At 37.2% G+C, this 27578-nt stretch overlaps 1 protein-coding gene across 1 annotated transcript in view; it reads left to right on the top strand.

Moving 5' to 3' along the window:
• The window catches only part of PTGER3 (prostaglandin E receptor 3 (subtype EP3)), a 208185-nt gene extending 198165 nt beyond the window's left edge, over nt 1–10020 (top strand). The window contains exon 3 of the mRNA XM_011936910.1: nt 9913–10020. Within this exon, the coding sequence (XP_011792300.1) occupies nt 9913–10020 (108 nt within the window). The remainder of the gene's footprint in view (nt 1–9912) is intronic.
• Nucleotides 10021–27578: the final 17558 nt, after the last annotated feature.

Below are 27578 nucleotides of genomic sequence, written 5' to 3'. Positions count from 1 at the left end.
TTTGTTTTCTTGCTTTTTTTTTATATTAAGCATAATATTTCTATTAGCTTCAGTGTGCACTCTTTACTACAAATTCTTAATGTCTGGATTTACTAAATAATTAAAACCATTCTTGCAAATGTCCAATATAAGAGTGAGTAGGTAAACTTCTTGCTTCATACCTTTTCCCAAAAGCTTTTATTTTCAAGTAAAATTGATTCTTATTTGCTTTTAATTTACCAGCCACAAGCTTAATATCATTTAATTAGCTAGTTAATAAAGCTTTGTATTAAATCTTTGTATATACAATGATTTATTTGGGACTTAAATTTTGAATTATTTCCTCCCTAAATTAATAAAATTTTGAGTTTCTGTTTTAATCTTCAAATATTTCAATTTGTTTTTTAAACAAGCAAGCCTGAATTAAAGAAATGACTGAAATAAATGCCATTTTTTTCTCTTATGTGATCATACTATTAAAACTATAAAGTTTACACATCAAAATAAACAGACAACTAAAGACAAAATAAAAAATTGTGAAAGCACCAATAAATAAATGATGTCTTACCTATCACGAGAAAAATCTTATGGACTCTCCATATGTAAGAGTAGTAGCTCCTCCAAGTTCCCTGAAGGATAATAATCTGTGACACTACAGTAGATACTCAGACATAAAGTAGTTCCAAGAACAAAGACTATTGTCTGTCAAGAGCTGCTTATTTTCATGACAGCCAGAAATATATTCAAAAGGTATATTTGTAATACATTAGCCACAATCTAATTGTGCTACCTCTGGAGAGCTGCTCAGTGTCTAGTTCATCACACAGTAGGGAATTGAAGTTGAGTTCATTCTTTTTGAAGGTTGATATGGTTTGGCTGTGTCCTCACCCAAATCTCATCTCCAATTCCTACGGGTTGTGGGAGGAACCCCGTGGGAGGCAAGTGAATCATGGGGGCAAGTCTTTCCTATGCTGTTCTCATCATAGTAAGTCTCATGAGATCTGATGGTTTTAAAAATGAGACTTCCCTGCACAAGCTCTCTTTGCCTGCTGCCATCCATGTAAAATGTGACTTGTTCCTCCTTGCCTTCTGCCATGATTGTGAGGCTTCCCTAGCCACGTGGAACTGTAAGTCCAGTAAACCTCTTTCTTTTGTAAATGGCCCAGTCTCGGGTATGTCTTTATCAGCAGTGTGAAAGCGGACTAATACAAAGGTTAAACCAGAGTTGGATTTGTGTTGCTTTTGTTTGTAATACTCTGCTAAGACTGAACACAAGGAGGTCCAGTTTTTTCCGTGTTACTAGCTTTTTCACCTCTTTTCCACAATAGCACAAATTCATGCTAGGAAGTTAACTGTGTGGCCATGAGAGTTTGTCTATACCATGATCTCCAAAAAACTGACTTTAATTCTTCTTATCTTTCCTACCAATATACCTGCCATTGCTTTCCTCTTCAAACCTCAACTATTTAGTCAGTGGATTCAGCTTTAACCTTGTCACCTTGCATGTACACAGACATTTTTACATGTTTTATGTGAAACAAGTAGAGCATAAGTAAATAAGTGTATGTATGTGATGCACATGTGCATGCAGAAAACTGTAATCTCAATTTACTATTATTATCTAGGGCAATTAGAGAGGTGGTCAAGCACAGGTAACAAAAGGGTTTAACAGAAAACAGATAACATATGTCTTTAGGGAAGAAAGGATTACAAATTTCACACTGGTCAAAATTGAAATTTCATAGAATAAACATCTGCAGTTTACGCTAAAAGTTGCATGAAAGGGTTAAAATATGATATTATTATAGGTAGATTTCAACTTTTGGTTGCAGCTGGCTGACGGGTTTGCTGGCAACAGCTGTTCTTTGGGTGCCCCAGCTGACTGCTCCCAGAATACCCACAGCAGTTACAAGCCGGGAGGAGGAGGCAGGTGCTATCAGATGACTGCTCAGGAATGTGCCCTAAAGGGAACACTATTTAGCATGCAGGAGACTTGTCATATGACTTTCTTTGGAGGGTGATTTTAAAGAGTTGTCTGCAACTAATGATGTCTGTGATCTGTACAGAGGTCATCTTCAATAACTTCTCTTCCCGTAAACAGGAAAAGGAACGCTGGGAAATGGGTAACAGAGAGAAAACAAGAGGGAGCCCCAGTCACTTTTGGACCTAGTAGCCAATGTGGCACTGCTTGCTATCCCTGGAGCTGAGTTTTAGTAATCCTTAGATATTGTCAGTCTACTTTGTTTAGAAATTGAACTTCAACACAATGAACACTAGTGAGGTTGGGTGCTGCAGCCAAAAAGCTTAGGATTTGAGGGTATCCTAAGAATCCATCTTCACTACTTCACAGCTTTGTGACACTGATCTATCTCATCATATAACTTACCTACATGTTATTATCCCAATTTGCAAAATGGTGATTATAACTGTCTCAATACATTAATGTAAAGATGAAATAAGGAAACATGTAAGGTGTCTGGCATATATTAGATGCTCAATATTTATGGTTCCTTTTCCATCATGTTGTAGGCTAATTGAACCCAATCTTTCTACCCTCAGAGACCGAGTTGGGTATTAGAAGACAGTCACATGTTTATGTTAGGAATCAATTCACTCCATCCACAATGGCCATCCATGCTGTTCCTTAAACATTGTAGGCATTATTCTACCTTATGGCAATGGATCTGGCTGTTCCCTCTTCTGAACCTTCTCCTAAGTATGCATACGAACTGACTCACTTCCTTCAACTCTTCACTTAAAGGTATTCTTCTCATTGAGGTTTACCCTGACAACCCACTTAATATTGTAACCTGTACATGGCCCTCTTCACTGCTCCCTCAGTGCCATACTCCTGAGTCCCCTTATCATGCTCCTTTACTTTTTAAAAAAATTACATGTATTGCCTTCTAGCACTTAATAAAATTTTAAAATTACATTTTCTGATTATTATTTGTTTTTCCCCAGAAGACTGTTGTATTAGTCTGTTTTCATGCTGCTGATAAAGACATACCCAAGGCTGGGAAGAAAAAGAGGTTTAATTGGACATACAGTTCCACATGGCTGAGGAGGCCTCAGAATCACGGCAGGAGGTGAAAGGCACTTCTTACATGTAGGTGGCAAGAAAAAGATAAGAAGGATGCAAAAGCAGAAAGCCCTGATAAGACCATCAGATCCTGTGAGACCTATTCACTGCCATGAGAACAGTATGAGGGAAACTGCCCCCATCATCCAAATGATCTCCCATGGAGTCCCTACAACAACATGGAGGAATTATGGGAGTACAATTCAAGATGAGAATTGGGTGGGGACGCAGAGCCAAACCATATCATTCTATCCCTGGCCCCTCCAAATCTTATGTCCTCACATTTCAAAACCAATCATGCCTTCCCAACAGTCTGCCAAACTCCTAACTCATTTCAGCATTAATTAACCCAAAAGTCCACAGTCCAAAGTCTTATCTGAGACAAGCAAGTCCCTTCCACCTACAACCCTGTAAAATCAAAAGCAAGCTAGTTATTTCCTAGATACAATAGAAGTACAGGTATTGGGTAAATACAGCCATTCCAAATGGGAGAAATTAGCCAAAACAAAGGTGTTACAGGGCCCATGCAAGTCCAAAATCCAATGGGGAAGTCAAATTCTAAAGCTCCAAAATGATCTCCTTTGACTTCATGTCTCACATTCAGGTCATGCTGATGCAAGAAGTAGGTTCTCATAGTCTTGAGCAGCTCTGCCCCAGTGGCTTTGCAGGGTATATACCCTCTTCGGGCTGCTTTCATGGGCTGGAGCTGAGTGTCTGTGGTGTCTCCAGGCACACAGTGCAAGCTGTTGTTGGATCTACCATTCTGGGGTCTGGAGAACAGTGGCCCTCTTCTCACAGCCCCACTAGGCAGTGCCCCAGTAGGGACTCTGTTTGGGGACTCTGACACATTTCCCTTCTGTACTGCTCTAGCAGAGGTTCTCCATGAGGGCCCCACTCCTGTAGCAAGCTTTTGCCTGGGCATCCAGGCATTTCCACACATCTTCTGAAATCTAGGTGGAGGTTCCCAAACCTCAGTTCTTGACTTCTGTGCACCTGCAGGCTCAACATCAGATGGAAGCTGCCAAGGTTTGGGGCTTGCACCCTTTGAAAGCATGGGTTGAGCTGTACCTTGGCCCCTTTTAGCAATGGCTAGAGTGGCTTGGATGCAAAGCACCAAGTCCCTAGGCTGCACACAGCACAGGACCCTGGGCCTGGCTCACAAAACCGTTTTTACCTCCCAGGCTTCTGGATCTGTGATTGGAAAGGCTGCCATGAAGACCTATGACATGGCTTAGAGATATTTTCCACATTGTCTTAGGGATTAACATTCAGCTCCTTGTTACTTATGTAAATTTCTGCAGACAGTTTGAATTTCTTCTCAAAAAAATGAGTTTTTCTTTTCTACTGCATCATCAGACTGAAAATTTTCTGAACTGTTATGCTCTGTTTCCCTTTTAAAATGGAATGCTTTTAACAGCAACCAAGTCACCTCCTAAATGCTTTGATGCTTAGAAATTTCTTCCAACAGATAAATCATCTCTCTGTAGTTCAAAGTTCCACAAATCTCTAAGGCAGGGGCAAAATGCTGCTAGTCTCTTTGCTGAAACATAACAAGAGTCATCTTTGCTCCAGTTCCCAACAAGTTCCTCATCTCCATCTGAGACCACCTCAACCTGAACCTTATCATTCATATCACTATCAGCATTTTTGTCAAAGCCATTCAACAAGTCTCTAGGAAGTTCCAAACTTTCCCACATTTTCCTGTCTTCTTCTGAGCCCTCTAAATTGTTCCAACCTCTGCCTGATACCCAGTTCCAAAGTCACTTCCACATTTTTGGGTGTCTTTTCAGCAATACCCCATTCTACTGGTACCAATTTACTGTATTAGTCTGTTTTCATGCTGCTGATGAAGACATATGCAAGACTGGGAAGAAAAAGAGGTTCAATTGGACTTACAGTTCCACATGTCTGGGGAGGCCTCAGAATCATAGTGGGAGGTGAAAGGCACTTCTTACATGGCAGCAGCAAGAAAAAAAATTAGGAGGATACAAAAGCAGAAGCCCCTGATAAAACCATCAGATCTCACGAGATTTATTCACTACCATGAGAACAGTGTGGGGGAAACCACCCCCATGATTCAAGTTATCTACCACCAGGTCCCTCCCACAACACATGGGAATCATGGGAGTACAATTTAAGATGAGATTTAGGTGGAGAGACAGAGCCAAACCATATCAACTGTATACTCCATAAGGGTTTAAAATCTTTATTCACTTCACTGATGTATCCCAAGCACCTGTTTCCTTGCAGGTAGTTAGGGCAGAATAAATATTTTTTCATGAATGAATGCACTGAGACATTTCAGAAAACATCAATCTGTAGTGTTTAGGAATTGACTATGACCTGAATTAACATGCTTTGTTCACCTCCCACCCCCAGATACTGGAGTGTAGTAAGTATGACATGTATAGTAGAATGAATAAAAAAATAATGGATTCAGGCACAACACAGCTTCCCATGAGGCTAGGGAATTACCCAGACTCAGGCAAAACTCATTACCATCATTCTCTTCTTTATGAACCTGACAACCAAACATACTGGTTTAGGAATTTTTTCTGTTAAATATATTTGATTGATGTTATACCCAGAAGGTCAAGAGAATGTGGAAAATATTATCTACTGCCCTTGAGTCAAGGACTCTGATATATATCATGGTGAATATTTATGCTTACTATGTCATTTCAAGTTTGAAAGTTGACATTTAAATTACAATAATGTCCCTCATTTTTGTAACACAAGAGCAATAGAAAGAAGGTCAGTTGTACCTTATCAGTGGAGAGTGCTACATTGCTCCCATGTCATTTTGAGCTTTGCTGAGCAGGAAACTGGCTTCTAATCTCATGGAGTGATCCTATGTACTTCACCCAGTTGAAGAAACACAACTGATTAAGCCTTTCCTAAAAAGCTATTCTTTGTTCTTGAAAGTTTCTGCTCTACCTAGTAGCAAGAAGGCATTATCTAGTACAACCTTAAGAAAACACACCTTCTCAACACTCAAGATGAAAATACTCAGAGGATTTGTATACAGTCAAATCCAAAGTGAAAAATACTTTATAGTCATGTTATTTGGGGGGGTGGAGACAATAAGACATAAAATAAGGAGGGCTAAATGTTATAAAAACAAGATAGAAAGTTTACAGCAATCTTAGTAAATTTCCGTCAAGAGAGCTGCAATTCAGATATGCTGCATTCTCATTCCACCTTTATTTACCTCTACTCCCAGTCATTAAAATGATGGTCTTTCTCCTGAGATGTTCTATAATGGAACTTTGGGACATATTAATCTGATTTCACACAATTGTTGTGTTCAGTCATCGGTACTCAATGTGTCATACACGCCTGAACAACCAGACATCAAACAAAGGCTTTATGTGATGCTAGTATGTGGTCTTGCCTTGTAACAATGCATTTATGTGCCTTTGTCTTTTCTCCTGGAATGAAGACAGCTCAAGATTTCACAAGTGGCACCTAAGAATGATACCCTAGGGAAGCACTGGACCCGTTTGTATTCCACCTCATCATGAACACAGTCATTCACGTATTTGATCACACAGGGTAAAGGAGATATGCAATACTTTTCTGAAACAATGTGAAGACAGGAGAATAAATCAAACATTCTGGTAAACAATTCAAGTCCTCAAAAACATGTTTTAATGTGTGCAACTGTCTTTAAGTACTCCAAACCCAGACATCTTACTTTAGAGTCAGAGCTCCCAAGTGGCAGACAAAAGCACCAACTTGCTCATGATTCATTCTAACCTTTTTACATAAAACTGGAAGTAGGAACCACAGTCAAGGAATAAGAAAGCTGATCCAGAATTTACCACTGTAAATTATTCAACTAAAAAATATTACATAAATGCATGCAGAAGTCAGGAAGAAGAAATCAAAACATAAGATCATAATCCCAGTAGTATGCTGTCAAACATGAATGAACAAAGATTGTTGGTTCTACGTAGAGATACTATATTGAATGGAAGATGTGAAAAGCTGTCTGCTCCCAAGACTCTGATAACATAAGTATCAAAGAATGAGAAATGGACTGGATGATTAGTGCTAAAAGGAACTTTTATTAACATCTAATGCAAACCCAGTAATTTTACAGAGGCTTTAAATAGATTTGGAAAAGTTGAATAATGCGCTCTCAATCCATAATTAGTTGATACTGGTGAATATACCAGAAAAACAGAACAAACCATCTTTGCCATTGAAGTGTATCTGTCTTATTAGGTTTAACTAATATATTCAGACATCAGGTCATGTGATACCTAATGCTTGAACTGGTCAGGTGTTGCACTTCGTTCCCAGAATTGATAGATGTTTGTTATTGCATTCTGCCATTGCCTTTGTTATCATAGTAATTATAATGCCCTATTTACTTCAGCTAGAGGATTAATGTTTCAGGATATCTTTTCTTCTGTCTAGACATAGATTATTTGTATAAATACTCTATAAAATGGAGTTCCCAGGTTTTGTTCCTATTCAGTTATTCTTTCTATCTTGCAATTAACTACAAAAAGGTGAATACATAGCACTGAGAATGAGGCAAACCAAGGGCCTGCCATCAGGTGATTTTAAACATTGAGCATTGGCACAGTAATTAAACTCAACCAACTGTAGAGTTAATAAAAATACAGATCCAGATTGCTAATCAACTATTTCAGATGCATGGTTCTGGTTCACAGTGAAAACCTAGGAACGTTAAGGACGCTATAGAGGTTGCTGCAGCCAGTTTAGTCAACACCTTACAAATCACTACAGCCGAAAGGGCTGAGAATGATCTAGTAGACAATTCTCACTCAAGGTCAGAAAGATAATTAACGACTGGACCGGAACAGCTGCCAAGAATTTCTCACACTAGACCAGGAATCTCTCCAAACAACGCTAACCTTGAAGATAATGTAACTTTGAAAGAAATTTATACATAGTTGTCTTAGTTCTGTGCAATATTTAAGTGGTCCCACATAATTTCAAATAAATCCTGGTTGAAGTTGCCTGAATCTTGATTTGTTTTGAACCTACAAGTTATTTACAAGTTTTAAAACTACTGAGTTAGGTTTTCTTTTATTTGTTTATTTAAGAAAATGGAGAACAAATAGCCCCAAACTTCAAACTGTTCATGCTGAATAATCGGACATTATATATTAAGGACACAGGAGGTATGAGAATTCCTCAGCTACAGTCGGTAGTAAATGTGTTGGACTAGCTGAAAGGTTTAGAACTAAGTACGAGGCAAGAGAGATAGAGGATAAGGAAGGAAAGCTAAGGAAGTAAATTTTTCTTACAAAACTCCTCTAAAGTACTCTTTTTATAACAGGTCCTGCCAGAACTTAGATAAGCCAGAATGACTACGTTATGCTTCCAGAAAACTGTTTGTGAATCAGTCTGCTACTTTCTACCCCACCAAAAAAAAAAAAAAAAAAATCAGAGTACTTCAGCACTGAGGGGATTAGTGGCTGAGCAATCTCCTTCAGAGTGTCGCTCACTTAATTTATTAAAAGACAAAGTAGTTGAATCATCCTACTCGCTGAATCTAGAGGAAAAATACTGTCACTTCTTTATTGTTGTCATTTTGTAGTGTTTATTATGTCATAAAATGTTAGGCTTTGTCCCAATCTGACTGTTTAGAGCAGAGATCTCCTGCCAACTGCATTATGTCATCAAATAAGCAAACATAATAAACATAATTAACATAGCAAATATTTATCAAGTCACTGGAATTTAAAAATTGTTTGTTATAGCTACTAGTGTTACTTACCCTGACTTATGCACAAAGGAAAATAGTTTCATTCCAAATAGGTAGTTTTTTTCCCAAATAGCCGTACGTATTTTTTATCAATATTTTATTCTCTTCTTCTGTATACCTAGAGAATGTTATTGTCTTCCTTGAAATTGAATAAAGTATTGTGACTAGATCTAGCCAATAAATTGTAAATGAAAATTATTAGGTTGGTGCAAAAATAATTGTGTTTTTTTTCTATCACTTTTAATATGTGTGACTACGATTGTGGATATCTCATGTTCAGTTATCCAGGCTTTCTTTTGGTAATTGAGACAGTTTCATGTTCTAAATGTTGCAGCTACCACATAGTAAAGCCCCTGTTGGTCTGGGTTTCTGAGTGACTCTAGAGTTGAGTCCCATGTCAACCAAAAATAGTTACATAATTTGAGTAGAAAATAAGGTTATGTTGTATTAAGCTGCTGAGATTTTCAGTTTGTGATCATAGTGTAACCTACCCTATCCAATATATATGACACATGGGATAAAAAGTGTATAGGTATATATTTGCATATGTGTTTATATACGTATATAAGCATCTATGTGTATATGTATATATGTACACGTGTATATATGTACATATGTATGCATATACACATGCATATACATATATGTACATACATAAGTTTATGTATGTGTATGTATATAGACACGTAAGTACATATAAAACTGTATTAGTCAGAATATGCATGTATATACATATGCATACATGCATATATATAATATGATTACTAAAATGTTGCGTAAAGAATTCTGATAATATATTAGTGCTTTATTTTACAGAAACGTTTCTTAATTATGTCTTTTAAAGAAAACTGTTTTCAACAATTTAGGTTACCTTTTATAACATTATACCAAAAAGCAAGCAAACCATAGCCTAGATGGCAATCTCTGCTGGAAGTTCTGCAGGTGCTAATTATACCCCTTGATCTTTTTACATTTTAACTAGTATGAAAGTAAACACAAAAAATATGTGGAATTGTGAATCTCAAAATATTAGCTTTTTACCCTAAACGTGAGTTTTTCTACTTTGTACTACCTAATATGAACTGACTCATCCTTCTACTTACAGGGAGATTCGCTGGAGGACTGTGGGCTTCCCTCCATAGAGCTAAAAATGCTCTGCTCTAGTGAGTTGACTGCATGGAGGAGTAAGCAGAGGAAAACAGGCACCGCTTGAGGACATGTTGGAGAGGGAGCAAGAGGCTGCTGCTTGCACCACAATGACACTGACCTCATCTCATCCTTAGGAGAAGTAGAAAACAGGGCAATTGGGAAGACAGACTCCTGGGGTTCTTCCAATATTGTTTCCTCCTGGAGAGACTCAGGAATTCCTTTTTTAGCTATGAAATTTTAAGAAGTTGATTAATGTGCTTTCTCTTCCACCCACAACAACCTTGTATGAGTCTTCTACATCTTTGCCATTATTACTATTCAACATTAAAAACTGTGTCCTCTGACTAAAGAGACATGACGACTAGGTGTGTGTGTTGTTCTGAATTGGATACTGAAACAGAAAAAGAACACGAGTAGGAAAACGGATAAAATGTTAACAAAATCTGAAGTGTAGTTGATAGGAATGTACTGATGTTAATTTCTTAGTTTTGATAAATATGCCATGGTTATATAAAGTGTTAGCATTTCGGGACACTGGATGAAGGATATGTAAAAACTCTGTACTACTTTTGCAACTCTTCTGTAAATCTAAAATTATTTCAAAATAAAAGTTTAAAAGAAAAATATTTTTATTTTACAGGATGGGGAGCACAATCATTAGAAGTTTATCTTATGAATAGAAAAGTCATGGCAAAGGCTGCCTTTGTAATATTACTTAATATTACTTTAACAAAAAGTAATATTGTTTGGTAAACAAAGGCAAAGTGAATTAGGCAGGATGAACCTAAAGAGATATTTTGGAGCTCCTCTTTTAATATTCTGACTTAAGTATAATAATAATACACTTCTTGTAATGCTCTATGACTTTGAACATAACAGGAGGCAGGTTTGCGCCCTAAGCAGTATCCAGCTTGAGATTTCCTTAGTGATTTTGGAGGTCCAAGATATTTTCTTTTCACAGTTCAATGAATAAGAAAAGGAGCAAATACATAAAAAAGCTGACCTACTGTATGTGGCTGACTTCTCATAATTTTGTGAATCCTAAAAGGCATTCTTCATTACTTTGTTCCCAGCTTCCTTTCATCTCAGAAAGTTCTTAAATACCTAATATCCAAGAGTCTTATCTACCCTTCTCAACTTCCAGATGAAGGGGGGATCTTAAAGTTTCATCCACACCATTCCTTCAAGGGGGTCTATAGACACATGCAGTTACCCTGGCTGGATGAAGCCACCCTGCAATTAACCTCAGTGTTCATGTAATAGATATGGGTTGGTCATTTAATTTCAACAACAAACAACCTCGTGAAAGTCAAAACAGGAGGAAAAAAAATGGTTAATAGCTTTGGAATTAGAAAGAACTAGATTTAAACAGCAGATGTGTCACTTTCTAGCCAGCTTCTATTAAGCAAAAAATTTTATCAGATTCTGAGTCCATTTGTCTGTAAGACTGCAATAGCCTATCTACAAGGTTGTTGTGAGATTTAAATGGCACAGGATATGTAAAATAGTTCCTGGGATTAAGTAGGGTATCTCAATATATTGGTTCTACAATATACCGTAGAAGGATAGTATGATATACGATAGTAGGACAGCTTGAAACTGTGACCGTCAAGTTGGAGGGAGGAATAAAATGTCAGTGCAAGAAGTCTAGGCATGGTGGCTTTACTGAAAGATGTATACAGTACTTCACAATTATATAAATGTTAGATTATAGTCACAAGTATAGCTTAAGCACCTTTTGATCTATTTTCACCCTCATGCCACTGCTCATGGCATCATGTAAAGATGTACAAGATGCATGCCCTGGCAGTATCAAGAGTCACTGAAAGACACAACTCAGCTGCTTCTAAATGGCTGCTGCTTTTTGTGTTAATTGCATAATAAAGACTATTCAGTCAAAATGAGTTTACCAGTTGTTACTTTAAGACTTTCAGTACTCCTATTTGGAACAGAACAAATTTTAAGATAAGATTGATACAAAATGGTGGTCATTTGCATGAATAGAAGGTTTCTGCCCAACTGGATCAAAGCACATTAGTGGATTTTGAGCTCAAATTTCAGGTAATTTGCAACTGTGTACCTGACAATTCACAGATCAGAAATAATTTTATGAATATTGATCATAGTGAAAATAGCTGTAATACAAACAAGAGGTCTTAGTAAACGGTTTCAAGGCCTTATAAAACCAACTAATGATGTAATGATGTTTTGTTCTGCTTAATTACAAGTCATAATGCAATGTAATTAAACCCAGTGACAGGAGGATAACAGTACCAAGATGCAGACAATTAAGTTAACTACAACATATGTAAGATATATTTATGTACCAGATAAATTTTCTGACAGGAAGGATCTAGATCTTCCTTAATTAAAATAAGCATTTTTCTTGCATTTGCACATAATAAAAAAATAGTTTCCATATTCTCAGCAGTAGGATAAACAGTCAATGACTGATGTTTAAGAAACATGTTTAAAAACCCGAATTTAAGAGTCTAAGAATGACTTCTTCTAATTCGGATGTTTAGAGAAATCCTGTACGAAGGGGAAAAAAGTAATATTGGTTGGTAAACATGACTGTCCCTTTTAAAAGATTGATTTGCAATTTATTACACTTTCTGAGTAATAATTATTTGTTATGTATATATTGCAAATATCCACTCCCAGACCTTTAACTGTTTTTTTACCTTTATCATATCTTTTGAAATACAAATTTTTACATTTTAATTTTGACATATTTATCAATCTTTTTTATATGGTTTGTGCTTTTGTGCCTTATATTAAAATATCTTTCCAACCACATGGCAGCATACATTCTCCCACGTTTTCTTCTAATAATTTTTTTGTAGCTGTGTCTTTTGTTTCTCTAAAGTTAATGTTTGTGTTTTGGATGAAATTGGGGCCAATTTCACTGTTTTAATGGAAATTCATTAATTCCAACACCATTTTCTTATTTTGTTCAATTGAGACAAGCTAGTTATTTTATTTTTCACCAGCACCATTTTTCAAATAGCCTATCATTTTTTTTTACTGTTTTATAACATGATTTCTATCATTTCTGTCAAATCTTTATATATTTATGTATGTATTATGGGATTCTCTACTCTATTACATATCTCTATTCCTATACTAATATATAACTATTTTAATTTTTATAACGTTGTAATAAATCTTGATATCTAGCAGCCCAGCCCTCACTCAAATGAGTCTTGACTTTTCTTACTCCTTCAGTCTTCCATATTAATTTTAGAATTCTCTTTCCATGTTCCACGAAAAATAATTGCCTTTTTTACGATATTGAGTCTTCCATATACATGGCATAAATCTCCATTTATTCAGATTTTTACATGACCTTTAATAATACTTTAAAATTGCCACCATAAAATTCATGAAATTGTTATATTGATCAATTCCAGTGAAATTCATAATTTTGGACACTTTTTAGTAGGATATTTTTTCTCTTATGTTTTCTAATTGGTTGAAGAGCAGGAGTAGGCATCCTTGTTTTTGACTTCAATGAGAATTCTTCTAAATAGTAACAAATATTTAAGAAGTGTTTAACCAGTAGACTGCAAGCTCCATGACAACAAGGTCTTGATTCTTTTTATTGCTATGTCACCAATGCTTAAGACAAATATCTGATAAATGTGGGTATAAAATAAATATTTATAATCTGAATAAATAAAGATATGATGCAGGTTTTTGGTAGTAATCTTTTATCTTTGTAATCAAGTTTTCTTCTCTTGCCAGTTGTTTTAAAAAATCATGAACTACTGTTGAATTTTGTAATTTATATTTTATATACTGATAAAATTGTATGAGTTTTTGTCCCATAATTGCTATTGTTTTGAACTGGTGACTTCCCTAATATATAACTATCTTTACTAGTGATGAGGCATTACATTTTTGTACACTGTGGGATTTGTGTTGCTGATATTTTAATATATTTCCATCTCTTTCAAAAGTGATATTGCTCTATACTTTTGCTGAGTCTGATTATGTGTCTTTTCTAGACAATATACAGTAAGACCATGTTTTATTAATTCATTTTGCCAACTTCTGCTTTTGAGTAGAGTATTTAATTCCTTTACATTTAATATAATTACTGATAAGGTAGGATTTATACCTGCCATTTTGCTTTTTTTTTTCTATATATCTTACACTTTTCTTGTTCTTCTAATCTTCTGCTCTGCCCTTCTTCTGTGTTAAATAGAGATTTTCCACTTTACCTGTATTAGTCCATTTTTACACTGCTGATAAAGACATACTCAAGACTGGGCAATTTATAAAAGAAAGAGGTTTAATTTGACTTTCAGTTCTACATGGCTGGGGAAAGTTCACAATCATGGCATAATGCAAGGAGGAGCAAGTCACATCTTACATGGATGGCAGCAAGCAAAGAGAGGTGTGCAGGAAAACTCCCCCTTATAATAACCATAAGAACTCATAAGACTTATTCACTATCACAAGAACAGCATGAGAAAGACCTGCCCCCATGATTCAATTACCTCCCACTAGGTACCTCCCACAACATGTGGGAACTAAAGATGAGGTTTGGGTGGGGACACAGAGCCAAACCAAATCTTTCAGCCCTGGCCCCTCCCAAATCTCATGTCCTCACATTTCAAAACAAATCACGCCTTCCCAACAGTCCCCCAAAGTCTTAACTCATTTCAAAATTAACTCAAAAGTCCACAGTCCAAAGTCTCATCTGAGACAAGGCAAGTCCCTTCCACCTATGAGCCTGTAAAATCAAAAGCAAGTTAGTTACTTCCTAGATACAATGGGGGTACAGGCATTGGATAAATACAGCTATTCCAAATGGGAGATATTGGCCAAAAAAGGGGGGCTACAGGTGCCATGCAAGTCTAAAATCCAGTAGGGCAGTCAACTCTTAAAGCTCCTAAATGATTTCCTTTGACTCCACATCTTACATCCAGATCACACTGATGCAAGAGTTGGGTTCCCATGGTCTTGGGCAGCTCTGCCCCGGTGGCTTTGTAGGGTATAGCCCCCCTCCTGGTGTCTTTCATGGGACGACATTGAGTGTCTGTGACTTTTCTAGGTGCATAGTGCAAGCCATAAGTGGACCTACCATTCTGGGGTCTGGAGGATGGTGGCCCTCTCCTCACAGTTCCACTAGGTAGTGCCCCTGTAGGGAGTCTCTGTGGGGGCTCCAATCCCACATTACCCTTTCGCACTGTCCTAGCAGAGATTCATGAGGGCCCTACCCCTGCAGCAAACTTTGGGCATCCAGGCATTTCTATATATCTGAAAACTAGGCAGAGCTTCCCAAACCTCAATTCTTGACTTCTCTGCACCTGTAGCTCAACGTCACGTGTAAGCAGCCAAGGCTAGGGGTGTCCACCCTCTGAAGCAACAGCCCAAGCTGTACCTTGACCCCTTTTAGTCATGTCTGGAGTGGCTGGGACCCAGGGTACCAAGTTCCTAGATGGCACACAGCACAGGGACCCTGGGCGCACAAAATCATTTTCTCTTAGGTCACCACACTCAGGCCTGTCCTTTGGTGGGGCTGCTGTGAAAACCTCTGACATGCCCTGGAGACATTTTCCCCATTGTCTTGGGGATTAACATTTGACTTGTTATTACTTATGCAAATTTATGCAAGCACTTGAATTTCTCCTCAGAAAATGGATTTTCTTTTCTATTACATTGTCAGGCTGCCAATTTTCTGAACTTTTATGCTCTGCTTCCCTTATAAAACTGAATGCCTTTAATAGCACCCAAGTCACCTTTAGAATGCCTTGCTGTTTAGAAATTTCTTCCGACAGATACCCTAAACCACGTCTCAAGTTGAAAGTTCCCCAAAGCTCTAGGGCAGGGGTAAAATGCTGCCAGTCTCTTTGCTAAAACATACCAAGGGTCACCTTTGCTCCAGTTCCCAACAAGTTCCTCATCTTCATTTGAGACCACCTCAGGCTGGACTTTATTGTCCATATCACTATCAGGCTTTTGTTCAAAGCCATTCAACAAGTCTCTAAGGAGTTCCCAACTTTCCCACATTTTCTTGCCTTTTTCTGAACCCTCTAAACTGTTCCAACTTCTGCCTGTTACCCAGTTCCAAAGTCGCTTCCACATTTTCAGGTGTCTTTTCAGCAGCTTCCCACTCTACTAGTAGCACTGTTCTGTATTAGTCTGTTTTTATGCTGCTGATAAAGACATACCCAAGACTGGGCAATTTACAAAAGAAAGAGGTTTAATTGGACTTACGTTCCACATTGCTGGGGAAGCCTCACAGTCATAGTGGAAGGCAAGGAGGAGCAAGTTACATCTTACATGGATGGCAGCAAGCAAAGAGAGCTTGTGCAGGAAAACTCCCCCTTATAATAACCATCAGATCTCATGAGACTTACTCACTTTCATGAGAACAGCATGGGAAAGACTTGCCTCCATGATTTAATTACCTCCCACCAAGTCCCTCATACAACATGTGGGAATTCAAGATGAGATTTGGGTAGGGACACAGCCAAACCCTATCAGTACTATTTTAATGCTGTCATTGTTTCTTTAATTATATATTTTTGTGTTATTTTCTTAGTGGTTGCCTGGGGACTCCAATTAGCATCTTAACTTAAAACAACATGATTTGGATTAGTACCAACTTAATTGCTATAGTATATAAAAACTTTGGTTCAATATGCTTCCATTTGTTTTTGTTCTCTGTTATTGTTATGTAAATTATATCTTTATATATAATATGCCTTTAAACATGTTTTATAATTATTGTGTTATACAGTTGTCCTTTAACAACCATATTGTTACCTTTATGAGTGCTATTTCTTTCCTCATGTGGATTCAAGTTAATGTCTACTGTCATTTTATTTCAGCCTAAAGGACTTCCCTTAGTATTTCTTGTAGGACAAGCCTGCTAACAACAACCTTTCTTAGTTTTCGTTTCTCTGCGAATGTTTTAATTTATCCTTCAGTTTTGAAGGATATTTGAATATAGAACTCTTGGGTGATAGTCTTTTTCCTTTGGCAGTTTCAATATATCATCCCACTGCCTTCTGATCATCATGGTTTCTGATGTAAATCAGTTTTAATCTTATTGAGGATCCCTTGTATGTGATAAGATATTTCCCTCTGCTGTTTTCAGGAATTTTGTCTTTTAATAGTTTGATTATAGCATGTCTAGAAACAGATCTTATTAAGGTTCTCACCTTTGAATTTTTTAAGCTTCCTGGATCAATGTTTTTCACCAAATTGGAAGAAGTTTTCAACCATGAATTCTTCAAATATTCTTTCTACCTCTTTCTCTCTTCTTCTTCTTCAGAAACTCCCATTGAGTGTATGTTGGTAAGCTTGATGGTGTGCACAGGTCTCTGTTAATTATTCTTGATTATCTTTTCCCTGTACCCCAGACTGGGCCATCTCAATTGATCAATCTTCAATTTTACAGTTTCTTTTTTGGAGCGGAGGGTGCTACCTTAAATCAGTTTTTGAGCTTCTCTAGTGAGTATTCTCTTTTAATTACTGTAGTTTTAAACTTTATATATATATATAATATATTATATATAATTTCTGTCTCTTTACTGATATTCAGTATCAGTGAGATATTTTAGCGAGATAGTCTTATATTATACTTTCCTTTTTAAAAAATACACGGCTTCTTTTAGTTCTTTGAGCATATTTACAATAGATTATTTAAAGTCTTTTTCTAGTAAGTCCAAATCTGGACTTATTCAAGAACAGTTTCTACTGATAAGTTTTTTTTTATATATATGAGCCATACTTTCTTTCTTGCATGTCTTTTTTTTGGGTGTCAACTCAACATTTTAAATATTATTGAGTAATTTTTGAAATTATATTAACCTTCTTTCCAGTGTTGTTGTTTTTGGCTAAATGTTGTTTTGGTTATGATTGTTGTGGTTGTTGTTTTTTTCTCTTTGTTTATTTAGTAACTTTTCTGATTATGTAAATTCTGACTTTTTTGGCTGATTATAATACTGGACTTCAGTAAATTCTTCAGGACAGAGACTATGTTCTGTACCAACAATGCCTCAGATAGTTTCTAGCCATATTAAAAGCTCAATACATTTTTTATGTAAAAGATGAAAAATAGTATCAATAACACTTTTCTCTGATGTGGATAATGAGGAGATGGAAATAATAGTATACAATTTGGGTACTGCTATTTATGTGGTACTTAGTGCAAATTGATACATACACTATAATAATTTTAAATACAAACACTGAGTTGTGATTTAGCAATGTTTTAATTTGGAATTTTCTTATTCTGCTTTAATAAAATGTTTGACTATCATCATTTAATAATTGAAAGCTAAAGTTTGTATGCAGCTTTCGGTCATCGGTAATTAAAATGCCCCTTGCAATTTTTCTCTCTTTGCTTTTAAAAGTAAACCAATTTAAATCAGTATCTATGGAATACCTTTTACTCCCAAGAGGGCTTGAAAGTCTCAACATTTTCTGTTATTTGCATTTGCAGAAATGAATTTGTGTTGCATGTAGCTAGCATCGACTGCCACAAGAGAGGTGATGGATACACATTCACATCTCTGACAGACCTTCTAGGACAAGGAGTTACCAATTAGAGGTTTCTCAGGAGCTAAGTTTTACCTCAACAGCTAATTGACAAAAGAGACCATGGTTTCCCTAGTAATAGCTGCAGACTTTGAAATTTAACCAGACTTATAACTCTGCATCAGATATACCAGCTTATTAAATAGGTTGTATATTTAGCAAGAATTAAAAACTTTTTTAAAAATCTGAATATTTACCTTTTTCAAGTGAAAATATTGAAAGTTTTTAATAGCCTCTGAGCAATCAAAAGTGATCACGAAATCATAAAATCTAGCATGTAATCTGTCCAATATATTGAAGTGTGTCAGTTATTTTGGAATAAGACAAAGTACACATAAATATATACATATACCATGAGAAAGGCAGATAACTGTGGTAGAGCAGAAACAATTGGATATAACTCATGATGAGAAGTCGGAGCTATCAGCCTAGAGGGGAGCTAGAATAACTATGAATGCTTAGCTGTAAACAACACAAAGAAGACAATAGTTTGAAAGAGTTTCAAATTTGCAAACCCCAATGTGAATCGGGGAACCAATTAATTTTTAATTAATCCAGTCTGATACCTTGTGTGATACTGACAAGTGCTTCTGCATTCTATGTTAATTTAATAAAGTCATCTTGAAGAACCTGCATTGACTATTTACAACACTCAAGATTCCCCTTAATCCTTAGATCCTCATAAATGTGGCATTTGCCTTCTTTGCTTATTTATGATTAGATGTAACATTACAAAATTTAAAATTCTCCCTCAGAAAGAAATAGAAGTCACAGATATCAGCATTCCCTATACTTGCCAGCTACATGGGAGCTCTGGAGTAAAGGCAAAGGGACAACATAGTTCAGAAAGCAATTGCTTTGCTGAAAGAGCTAACTATAGGTTAAGGCACAGCTCAGCAATGAGAAAAAGAATAAAAATTATGTTTTTGTATTCACTGTTGTCAAGTTCTGAAAATTAAAACCCATTTCCATTCTTATTTTCTAAATAGTATTTCAAAGTTTTGATTCTCATAAAAAGGAAATATTATAAATCTTTAATTGTATTAATGAAGAATGAATGATTATGTTCCAATTAATACTAAATCATAAAGTTCTTCACGTCATTGTTAGTACCAACATGCTTGAGATAATTACAAGTTTACCTTCAGACAATGTGGTTTTTATTGCATCACATGAATAATCCTGTCTCATCCCCACCAACTCCCTACAATAAAATAAATTCCTAAATAGCTGAAATTCCCACTTATCAAAGTCTCTCTTTATGAAGCAAACATTGATGTACCTAGAAGTTTCTTGTTCAAATATCAATAAACTGAAAGCAGGGTATATCAAGACTTAGAAATCTTTAATACTTCAGCGTGGATAGCTCATCAGTGTCTTTTTTTTTTTCTTCTGAGAAACTGGGAAGAGAAAATTCTGAGGTTCATAAATGGCCTGGGCAGTTAGAGTTTCACCAAATAACTCACAATCAACTATTAGCTAGTAGCAGTTCAGAAGAAGTGAGACAGACTGGAAAGGCATTCTTGATGAAGTAGAAGAGGGAGAGATAGGTCCATAGCTTCTCAGGCACACTAACCTCTAGGTTTTTAAACCTTCTCCTCTACTGAAACTCTCTACTCCTCTGTCCCAACCCCACCTCTCTACCTGGCTAAGTACCTCACCTTTGGGTCTTAGCACAAGTGTCATTTCCTTAGGCAAGTGTTCTCTGGCTCTTAAGATTAGGATGCTCTCACAGGGTACTTAAAATCTCTGGTTTTGCTTATATCAAATACCAATTAATTCTCTGTCTAAGTATGTTTTAATATCATCTTTCCAACTGCACTGTAAAAAACACCATGACAGAGCCACGGCTATTTTACTCATGATTCTTTCCCAGCCCCTGAAACAAAGTAATAACCTAAAAACATCTGTGGACTGATTTTTGGGTGCAACGCAAATGCATGCAGTATGCCTGGCAGCAAGTTCTACATGGCAAGAGGGGGATAGAAATCTGGGTGGTTGTGCAAGCCTTGGAAGGTTATGATTAGGAATGAAAGGGAAAGAGAAGAGAAAAGGAGAGAATATTTTCAGCTTCGCAATTTGCCTAAACTTTATTCATGCTATTTCCTATTGGCTTCCACTTTTTCTATTTCTTGCGGCCTCCTCTTTGTGTGTTTTGGTAGGAACAACACTAAAATTACATAAAAACCTACATAGTGCTCGCCAGGTGCCAAGCACTGTTCTAAAGACTGCACACATTAACTCATTTGGTCATAATAGTAACCCTTATAGAAAAATACCTTTGTTATCTCCATTTGCAGTTGAGGAAACTGAAGCATTGAGAGGTTAAGTAATTTCCCAAATTCACACAGATAGAATATTGTGGACCTAGAGTTGGAACTCAGCACTCTGACTTCAGAACGCATGCTCCTTCAAGATCATCCTGGCTAACACGGTGAAATCCCGTCTCTACCAAAAATACAAAAAAATTAGCCGGGCGTGGTGGCGGGTGCCTGTAGTCCCAGCTACAGCAGGAGGCTGAGGCAGGAGAATGCCGTGAACTCGGGAGGCGAAGCTTGAAGTGAGCAAAGATCGCACTCCAGCCTGGGCGACAGAGCAAGAATGCATGCTCCTAAATGCTTTGCTAAGATTATGCGGAAAGATATTGTCAGTGACAGCCCTGCTTAATTAACATCTGCTTCCAAACTTCTTTTCCCTTGCCCATATCCTTTATAGGAAAAGTTAAATTCGATTCTTTCCCAGTCTCTTGCATTGCATATAGTGGTGGCTGTTCATGCCAGTTCTGATATATATGGCACAAATAGATGTCTTTTGAAGAGAGAATATTTCTGGGAAAGCAACTGCTTTTCTGAAAACACAATGGGATAAATGTGGGTGGTACCATATTTTCCTTTGTTTCCTATCTGGAATACAGATATGAAGCCTGGAGTTCTAGTAGCCATTTTGTATCCATGAAGGAAAACCAAAGAATCATAGAGGTCATAGCCAAAGCCTTGATAATATTGAGGCAATGAACCAATGTCAGCATCTAACCATATAACCTGTCCTTATTATGTCATTAAAAATAAACTTCAGTTTGTTTACTCAAACTTGGTAATGTTTTCTGTTAGTTGTATTTGAAGACAAGCTGAAATTATACAAGCAACAAAAAACATTATCAAGAGTGACAAACAAATTGAGATTTCTTTTTTTATTAACTTCATAACCAAAAGAATGGAGACCTAAGGGACTTCTGAAAAAAATACCAAATTATAATGATAATTTATAAAGGAAAATATTGTGAAGGGCTAGAATTATACCACACTAGTCAGAATCTCAGCAGAGAATAGATCAAACATTCAGAAGGACTTAATGGAAGACAGTATAAATGAGATCATTTATAGAGGGATTGACAGGGTCAAGGAAACCAACAACGGATGTTGAAACACCCAGAATCAAGCAATGCCCAGGAAGCTGGGCCTGATAAGGCTAACAATGGAAAAGAGTTACCAGAGGCCAGAAACACCTGGAGTTGTGAAAGCGGCTTTACTGCAAGGGAGTTTTGTCTGTAGAAATACTTAGTCGCTGGCAGAACCACAGTAGTCAGGACTGGAGAAGGAGGTAGGCACATAACTACATCAATACTTGTCCCTTCTGACTCCTGCAGGAGGTCTACCGTGGGTAAGCCCAAATAGAAGCCAGAGAACAGGAGAGTCTGGGAGATCTAAGTGGTAGAGATTGGCCTCCTGGGCGCTGAGAGGGCAAGGAAGGACTGAGAATAGATCTGGAGGTGGGAAAGTAGGTGGAAGGCATACAAATGGAGAAAAATAATCAAGCTTGCTCTGGCACAGACAGCAAATAGACTTCCTTCCTCTGCTTGTCTTCTTTTCTTTTATAGATATCCCAGAAATTAAAGTAGAATATTTGATAAAAATAATAAAGGTAATCAGTTCTACCCCCTACAAACTGTGTGACCTGGGGCAAGTTACTAGCCACTGTCTCAATGCATCCCAAGCATGCTCCATATCCTGGTGGCTTTGCTGTTCTAAAAAATGGCTCATCTGATGCTCTAGTTATTCGCTTTCTTGATTGACTCAATGACCTTCATTCACTCCCACTCATGACTACAGTTTGGACCTTGTTTTCATTGGGAACTGCTCCACTATTGAAAGTCTAAACAAAAATAACCCACAATCAGCATACAATGTTGTGGTAGGTTGAATAAAGCACCCCCATCCCCCAAAATATTCACATCCTAAACCCTGGAACCTATAATCTATTACCTTATATGGCAAATAAAAGTTAAAGATATAATTAAGGATCTTGAGATAGGGAAGTCATCGTGGATTATCCAGGTGGAACCAGTAACGTAATGACAGGCATCCTTATAAGATAGCTACTACTGCAGAAGAGGAAACAGCAATGTGATCATGGAAGCAGATTGGAATGATGTAGACACCAGGAGTTACAAGATAAAAGAGAGTTTCTCCCTGGATCCTTCAGAAGGAACTAGCCATGGAGACACCTTGATTTTAGGCCCATAAACTCTTCAAAGGTCTAGTCTCCTGAACTGTAAGAGAATAAACTTCTATTATTTTAACCCACTATATTTGTAGTAATTTGTTAAAGCAGCACTAGGAACCTGACACAAATGTCTCTTTTAAAGCTCCCCATACTTTCAGTTCCTCAGAAATGCTCATCGGTGCTTTCATTTTCCCCCAGTCATGTGTTTCTGTCCTTATTCCATCTCTATTTGCACGCTCACCTGAACACACCTCCCATGAACATCATCATTTCTCAAGCACCACCTCCTTCTCCTCACACCCACTCAGCAGACACCAACTCTGGGGTCAGTCCTTATACCTGTCTTCTCCATTCCTACACCCGGAATTCCAAGAACTTCTGAAGAAAATGTCACCATCTCAGGAAAAATCTATGTTCTCCCACCTAGTTTGGGAGAGCTTTGTTCTCTAATTTTCCTAAACATCCATGTCAGTTCTTTCCCACTCTTTGTTATCCCTTCCCGCAATCTCCTTCAATTATATCACAGCAGGTAACCTCACCTATTTCATGCAGAAAACTGAAACCATCAATCACGAAAAACAAGGATCCTTTTTTTGGTATTTTCTTTCTAAATACCGATTTACATCTTTTTCCACCTTTACCTCTTTTTGTTCAAATTTCTGTTTCCTGCCTACATGCTTAGAAGTAATATGAAAAGATAGACACATAAATGCAGAGATAAATATAAACAAAAGCAAAATGACAGCAGCAGACTATTGCCACCAACAGCAGTAGGGAAGGCAAAAGTCTGGTACATTTCTTAAAAACTGCACTAACTGTAGTAGGCTCTTTGGAGTCTAAGACTCTCATGCAACCTATTGGGAAAGGCAAATATTTAAATGAAAACATTGTGATATACTGTGCAAGTGTAATAGATGATGTGGGTATGGATACGGGGGAAGCAGAGAGGAAGGAGTGAGCAACTCTGCTAGAACAGTTAGGAAAAGAAGCCCAACATTGGCCAGAGGCTTCATAGGGACTATTATGATGGAGCAGAACCTTAAAGGTGGAGTGCCAAAGAAAGCATTCCCCAAAGAGAGACCAGTACATCCAAGAGCTGGAAGCATTGAAATGCATAGTGTTTCCAGGGAACAGTCAGAGGACTGGAATTGCTGGAACATTCCACTGGTGTTAGGAACTGGAAGAAGAGATTCTGGAGACATAGTCAGGGCCCAGGTTCTGCAGGCCGAGGCTAAGGAATTTCAATATTAATTTGAGGCTAATTTTCCCAAATTAACCTGATCAAAAGAATCACATAAAATATTTGTTAAAAATAAACATTTTCAGGACATTTTTCTGAAGATCCTGACTTAAGTATAGGATTAAGTATTGCCCCCAGGAATCTGTATTGTAATGAAATGTAGGAACGGAAAGAAGGAAACATTTTAGAAATTAATTTTAATTTTAATTTTGCCACCTATTAAATATAAAATCCTTAGATAAACACATAACCTCCTTGAGTTTCATCTTTGAAAAGTGGAAAAGGACCCCTACTTTGCAGAACTACTATGGGAAGAAGAAGAGATGTAATAAAGTGCCTGGCATATAGTAGAGAGGCCAAAGTAACAGCTATTACTGTTACTTCTGCCATTATTATGTCCCCTGTTATTCATGAGTTCAGGTCCTCTCTTTTTCTGGACTATTATAACAACTTTCCAACAAGTCTTCTTGCCTCCAGTGTCACCTGAACAAGCAGCAAGAGACTGTGCAGGCACAGGAAATTAAAGGCTGGGATGAAGGATAAGGGGTAGGGGTCAAAAGAAACACTAGGCAAAATAAGCCAGACACAGAAAGACAAAAACTGTATGATCTCACTTGTATGTGGAATTTAAAACTCAAACTTATAGAAGCAGAGTGGTTGACAAGGATTTGGGGGGAAGAGAAAATGAGTTTCTGGTCAAAGGCTACAAATTTCCAGTTATAAATACAGTAAGTTCTGAAGATCGAATATATAACATGGTGACTATAGTTAATAATACTCTATTGTTTACTTGAAATTTGTTAAGAAGGCAGATTTTAAGTGTCCTCATCCTCCCTCTGAAACAAACACAAACAATGGTATCTACAGGTAGTGATAGATGTGTTAATTAATTTGACTATGGTAAGTAACACACATACAGTGTGTACATATATCGAATCATCATGTTGAATATATATGTTGCAATTGAATATATACAATTTTTATTTGTCCAGTAATTATTTTAAAAGACAGAAACAAACAAAAGACTAAGCTAAGCCATAGCTCTCATATCAGGCAACCAAACTCTGAAGAATTCACATCTGCTTCTAAGAACAGTGTCAGGAAGAGTGACCACCAACAGACAGATGTGGCGTTTTAACTTGTACAATACTATGGTTTACAAACAACCAAGAGGTATAGAACCTTCCCAAGGTGTTCTTCAGAGGAAGAAAAGGAGATTTAATTCAGCACCAGTGAAGGCAGAGATTCTGAAAAAAATCTAAAACCATTTTAGGTGTATGCCCCTTCAATTTCAGACTGTTCAAGAATTTGGTAAGAGGACTGATGCTATCAAAGATGACATGCAGGTCTCTGGCCTGGGATAGTAGGTGAATAGCAGTCCTGTGACATGAGGTGGAAATCCAGCAGCCTAGGTTTGGGCATAGAGATTTGCGAGTTGAGTGACTGAAAATGTTAGTGAAAGCATCACTGGGGATGTGATGACGTGGGCAGGGTAGAATGAAGGGGATCCAAGAACAAAATCATAGGAAGTCTTACATTTAAGAGGCAGTCAAAAGAAAAGTAGTCAATGAAGGCACCAGAGAAGAGACAGGAGAAAACACAAAGGGGAGACTATGGTTCTTGAACTCAATTTCACCTCCACAATTGTGCCAAAGGCCAGACTAGTTGAGCAAGCTGTGCTTTTCTCATTCCCTCCAGGAAGACAAAGGGTTTTGTGTTTCAAGAAAGTTCTGAGATGTGTACTAAAGGTAGGTAACATATGCTTGTCAATTTTTTTGGCTTAGAACTCTAGATAGGTTCATTGGTCAGAAAAACAAATGCCCAAGAGAGAAAATACATAATGTATTGTTTGCTCAATGATTTGGGTACATCAAGCACCAATTATAATATATTGCCTCAGGTAGCATGATGCCTCCAGTTTTGTTCTTTTGGCTTGGGATTGTCTTGGCAATGCGGGCTCTTTTTTGGTTCCATATGAACTTTAAAGTAGTTTTTTCCAATTCTGTGAAGAAAATCGTTGGTAGCTTAATGGGGATGCCATTGAATCTATAAATTACCTTGGGCAGTATGGTCATTTTAACAATATTGATACTTCCTATCCATGAGCATGGAATGTTCTTCCATTTGTTGGCGTCCGCTTTCATTTCATTGAGCCGTGGTTTGTAATTCTCCTTGAAGAGGTCCTTCACATCCCTTGTAAGTTGGATTCCTAGGTATTTTATTCTATTTGAAGCAATTGTGAATGGGGGTTCACTCATGATTTGGCTCTCTGTTTGTCTGTTATTGGTGTATAAGAATGCTTGTGATTTTTGCACATTGATTTTGTATCCTGAGACTTTGCTGAAGTTGCTTATCAGCTTAAGGGGATTTTGGGCTGAGATGATGGGGTTTTCTAAATATACAATCATGTCATCTGCAAACAGGGACAATTTGACTTCCTCTTTTCCTAACTGAATACCCTTTCTTTCTCCTGCCTGATTGCCCTGTCCAGAACTTCCAACACTATGTTGAATAGGAGTGGTGAGAGAGGGCATCCCTGTCTTGTGCCAGTTTTCAAAGGGAATGCTTCCAGTTTTTGCCCATTCAGTATGATATTGGCTGTGGGTTTGTCATAAATAGCTCTTATTATTTTGAGATATGTCCCATCAATACCTAGTTTATTGAGAGTTTTTAGCATGAAGGGCTGTTGAATTTTGTCAAAGGCCTTTTCTGCATCTATTGAGATAACCATGTGGTTTTTGTCTTTGGTTCTGTTTATATGCTGGATTACGTTTATTGATTTGCAACCTTGCATCCCAGGGATGAAGCCCACTTGATCATGGTGGATAAGCTTTTTGATGTGCTGCTGGATTCGGTTTGCCAGTATTTTATTGAGGATTTTTGTATTGATATTTATCAGGGATATTGGTCTAAAATTCTTTTTTTGTTGTATCTCTGCCAGGCTTTGGTATCAGGATGATGTTGGCCTCATAAAATGAATTAGGGAGGATTCCTTCTTTTTCTATTGATTGGAGTAGTTTCAGAAGGAATGGTATCAGCTCCTCCTTGTACCTCTGGTAGAATTCGGCTGTGAATCCGTCTAGTCCTGGACTTTTTTTGGTTAGTAGGCTATTAATTCTTGCCTCAATTTCAGACCCTGTTATTGGTCTATTCAGGGATTCAACTTCTTGCTGGTTTAGTCTTGAGAGAGTGTATGTGTCCAGGAATTTATCCATTTCTACTAGGTTTTCTAGTTTATTTGCATAGAGGTGTTTATAGTATTCTCTGATGGTAGTTTGTATTTCTGTGAGGTCGGTGGTGATATCCCCTTTATCATTTTT

Source organism: Colobus angolensis, unplaced genomic scaffold (assembly GCF_000951035.1).
Source record: "Colobus angolensis palliatus isolate OR3802 unplaced genomic scaffold, Cang.pa_1.0 Scaffold158, whole genome shotgun sequence".
NCBI lineage: Eukaryota > Metazoa > Chordata > Mammalia > Primates > Cercopithecidae > Colobus > Colobus angolensis.
This window is presented reverse-complemented; position numbering and strand designations above follow the sequence as displayed.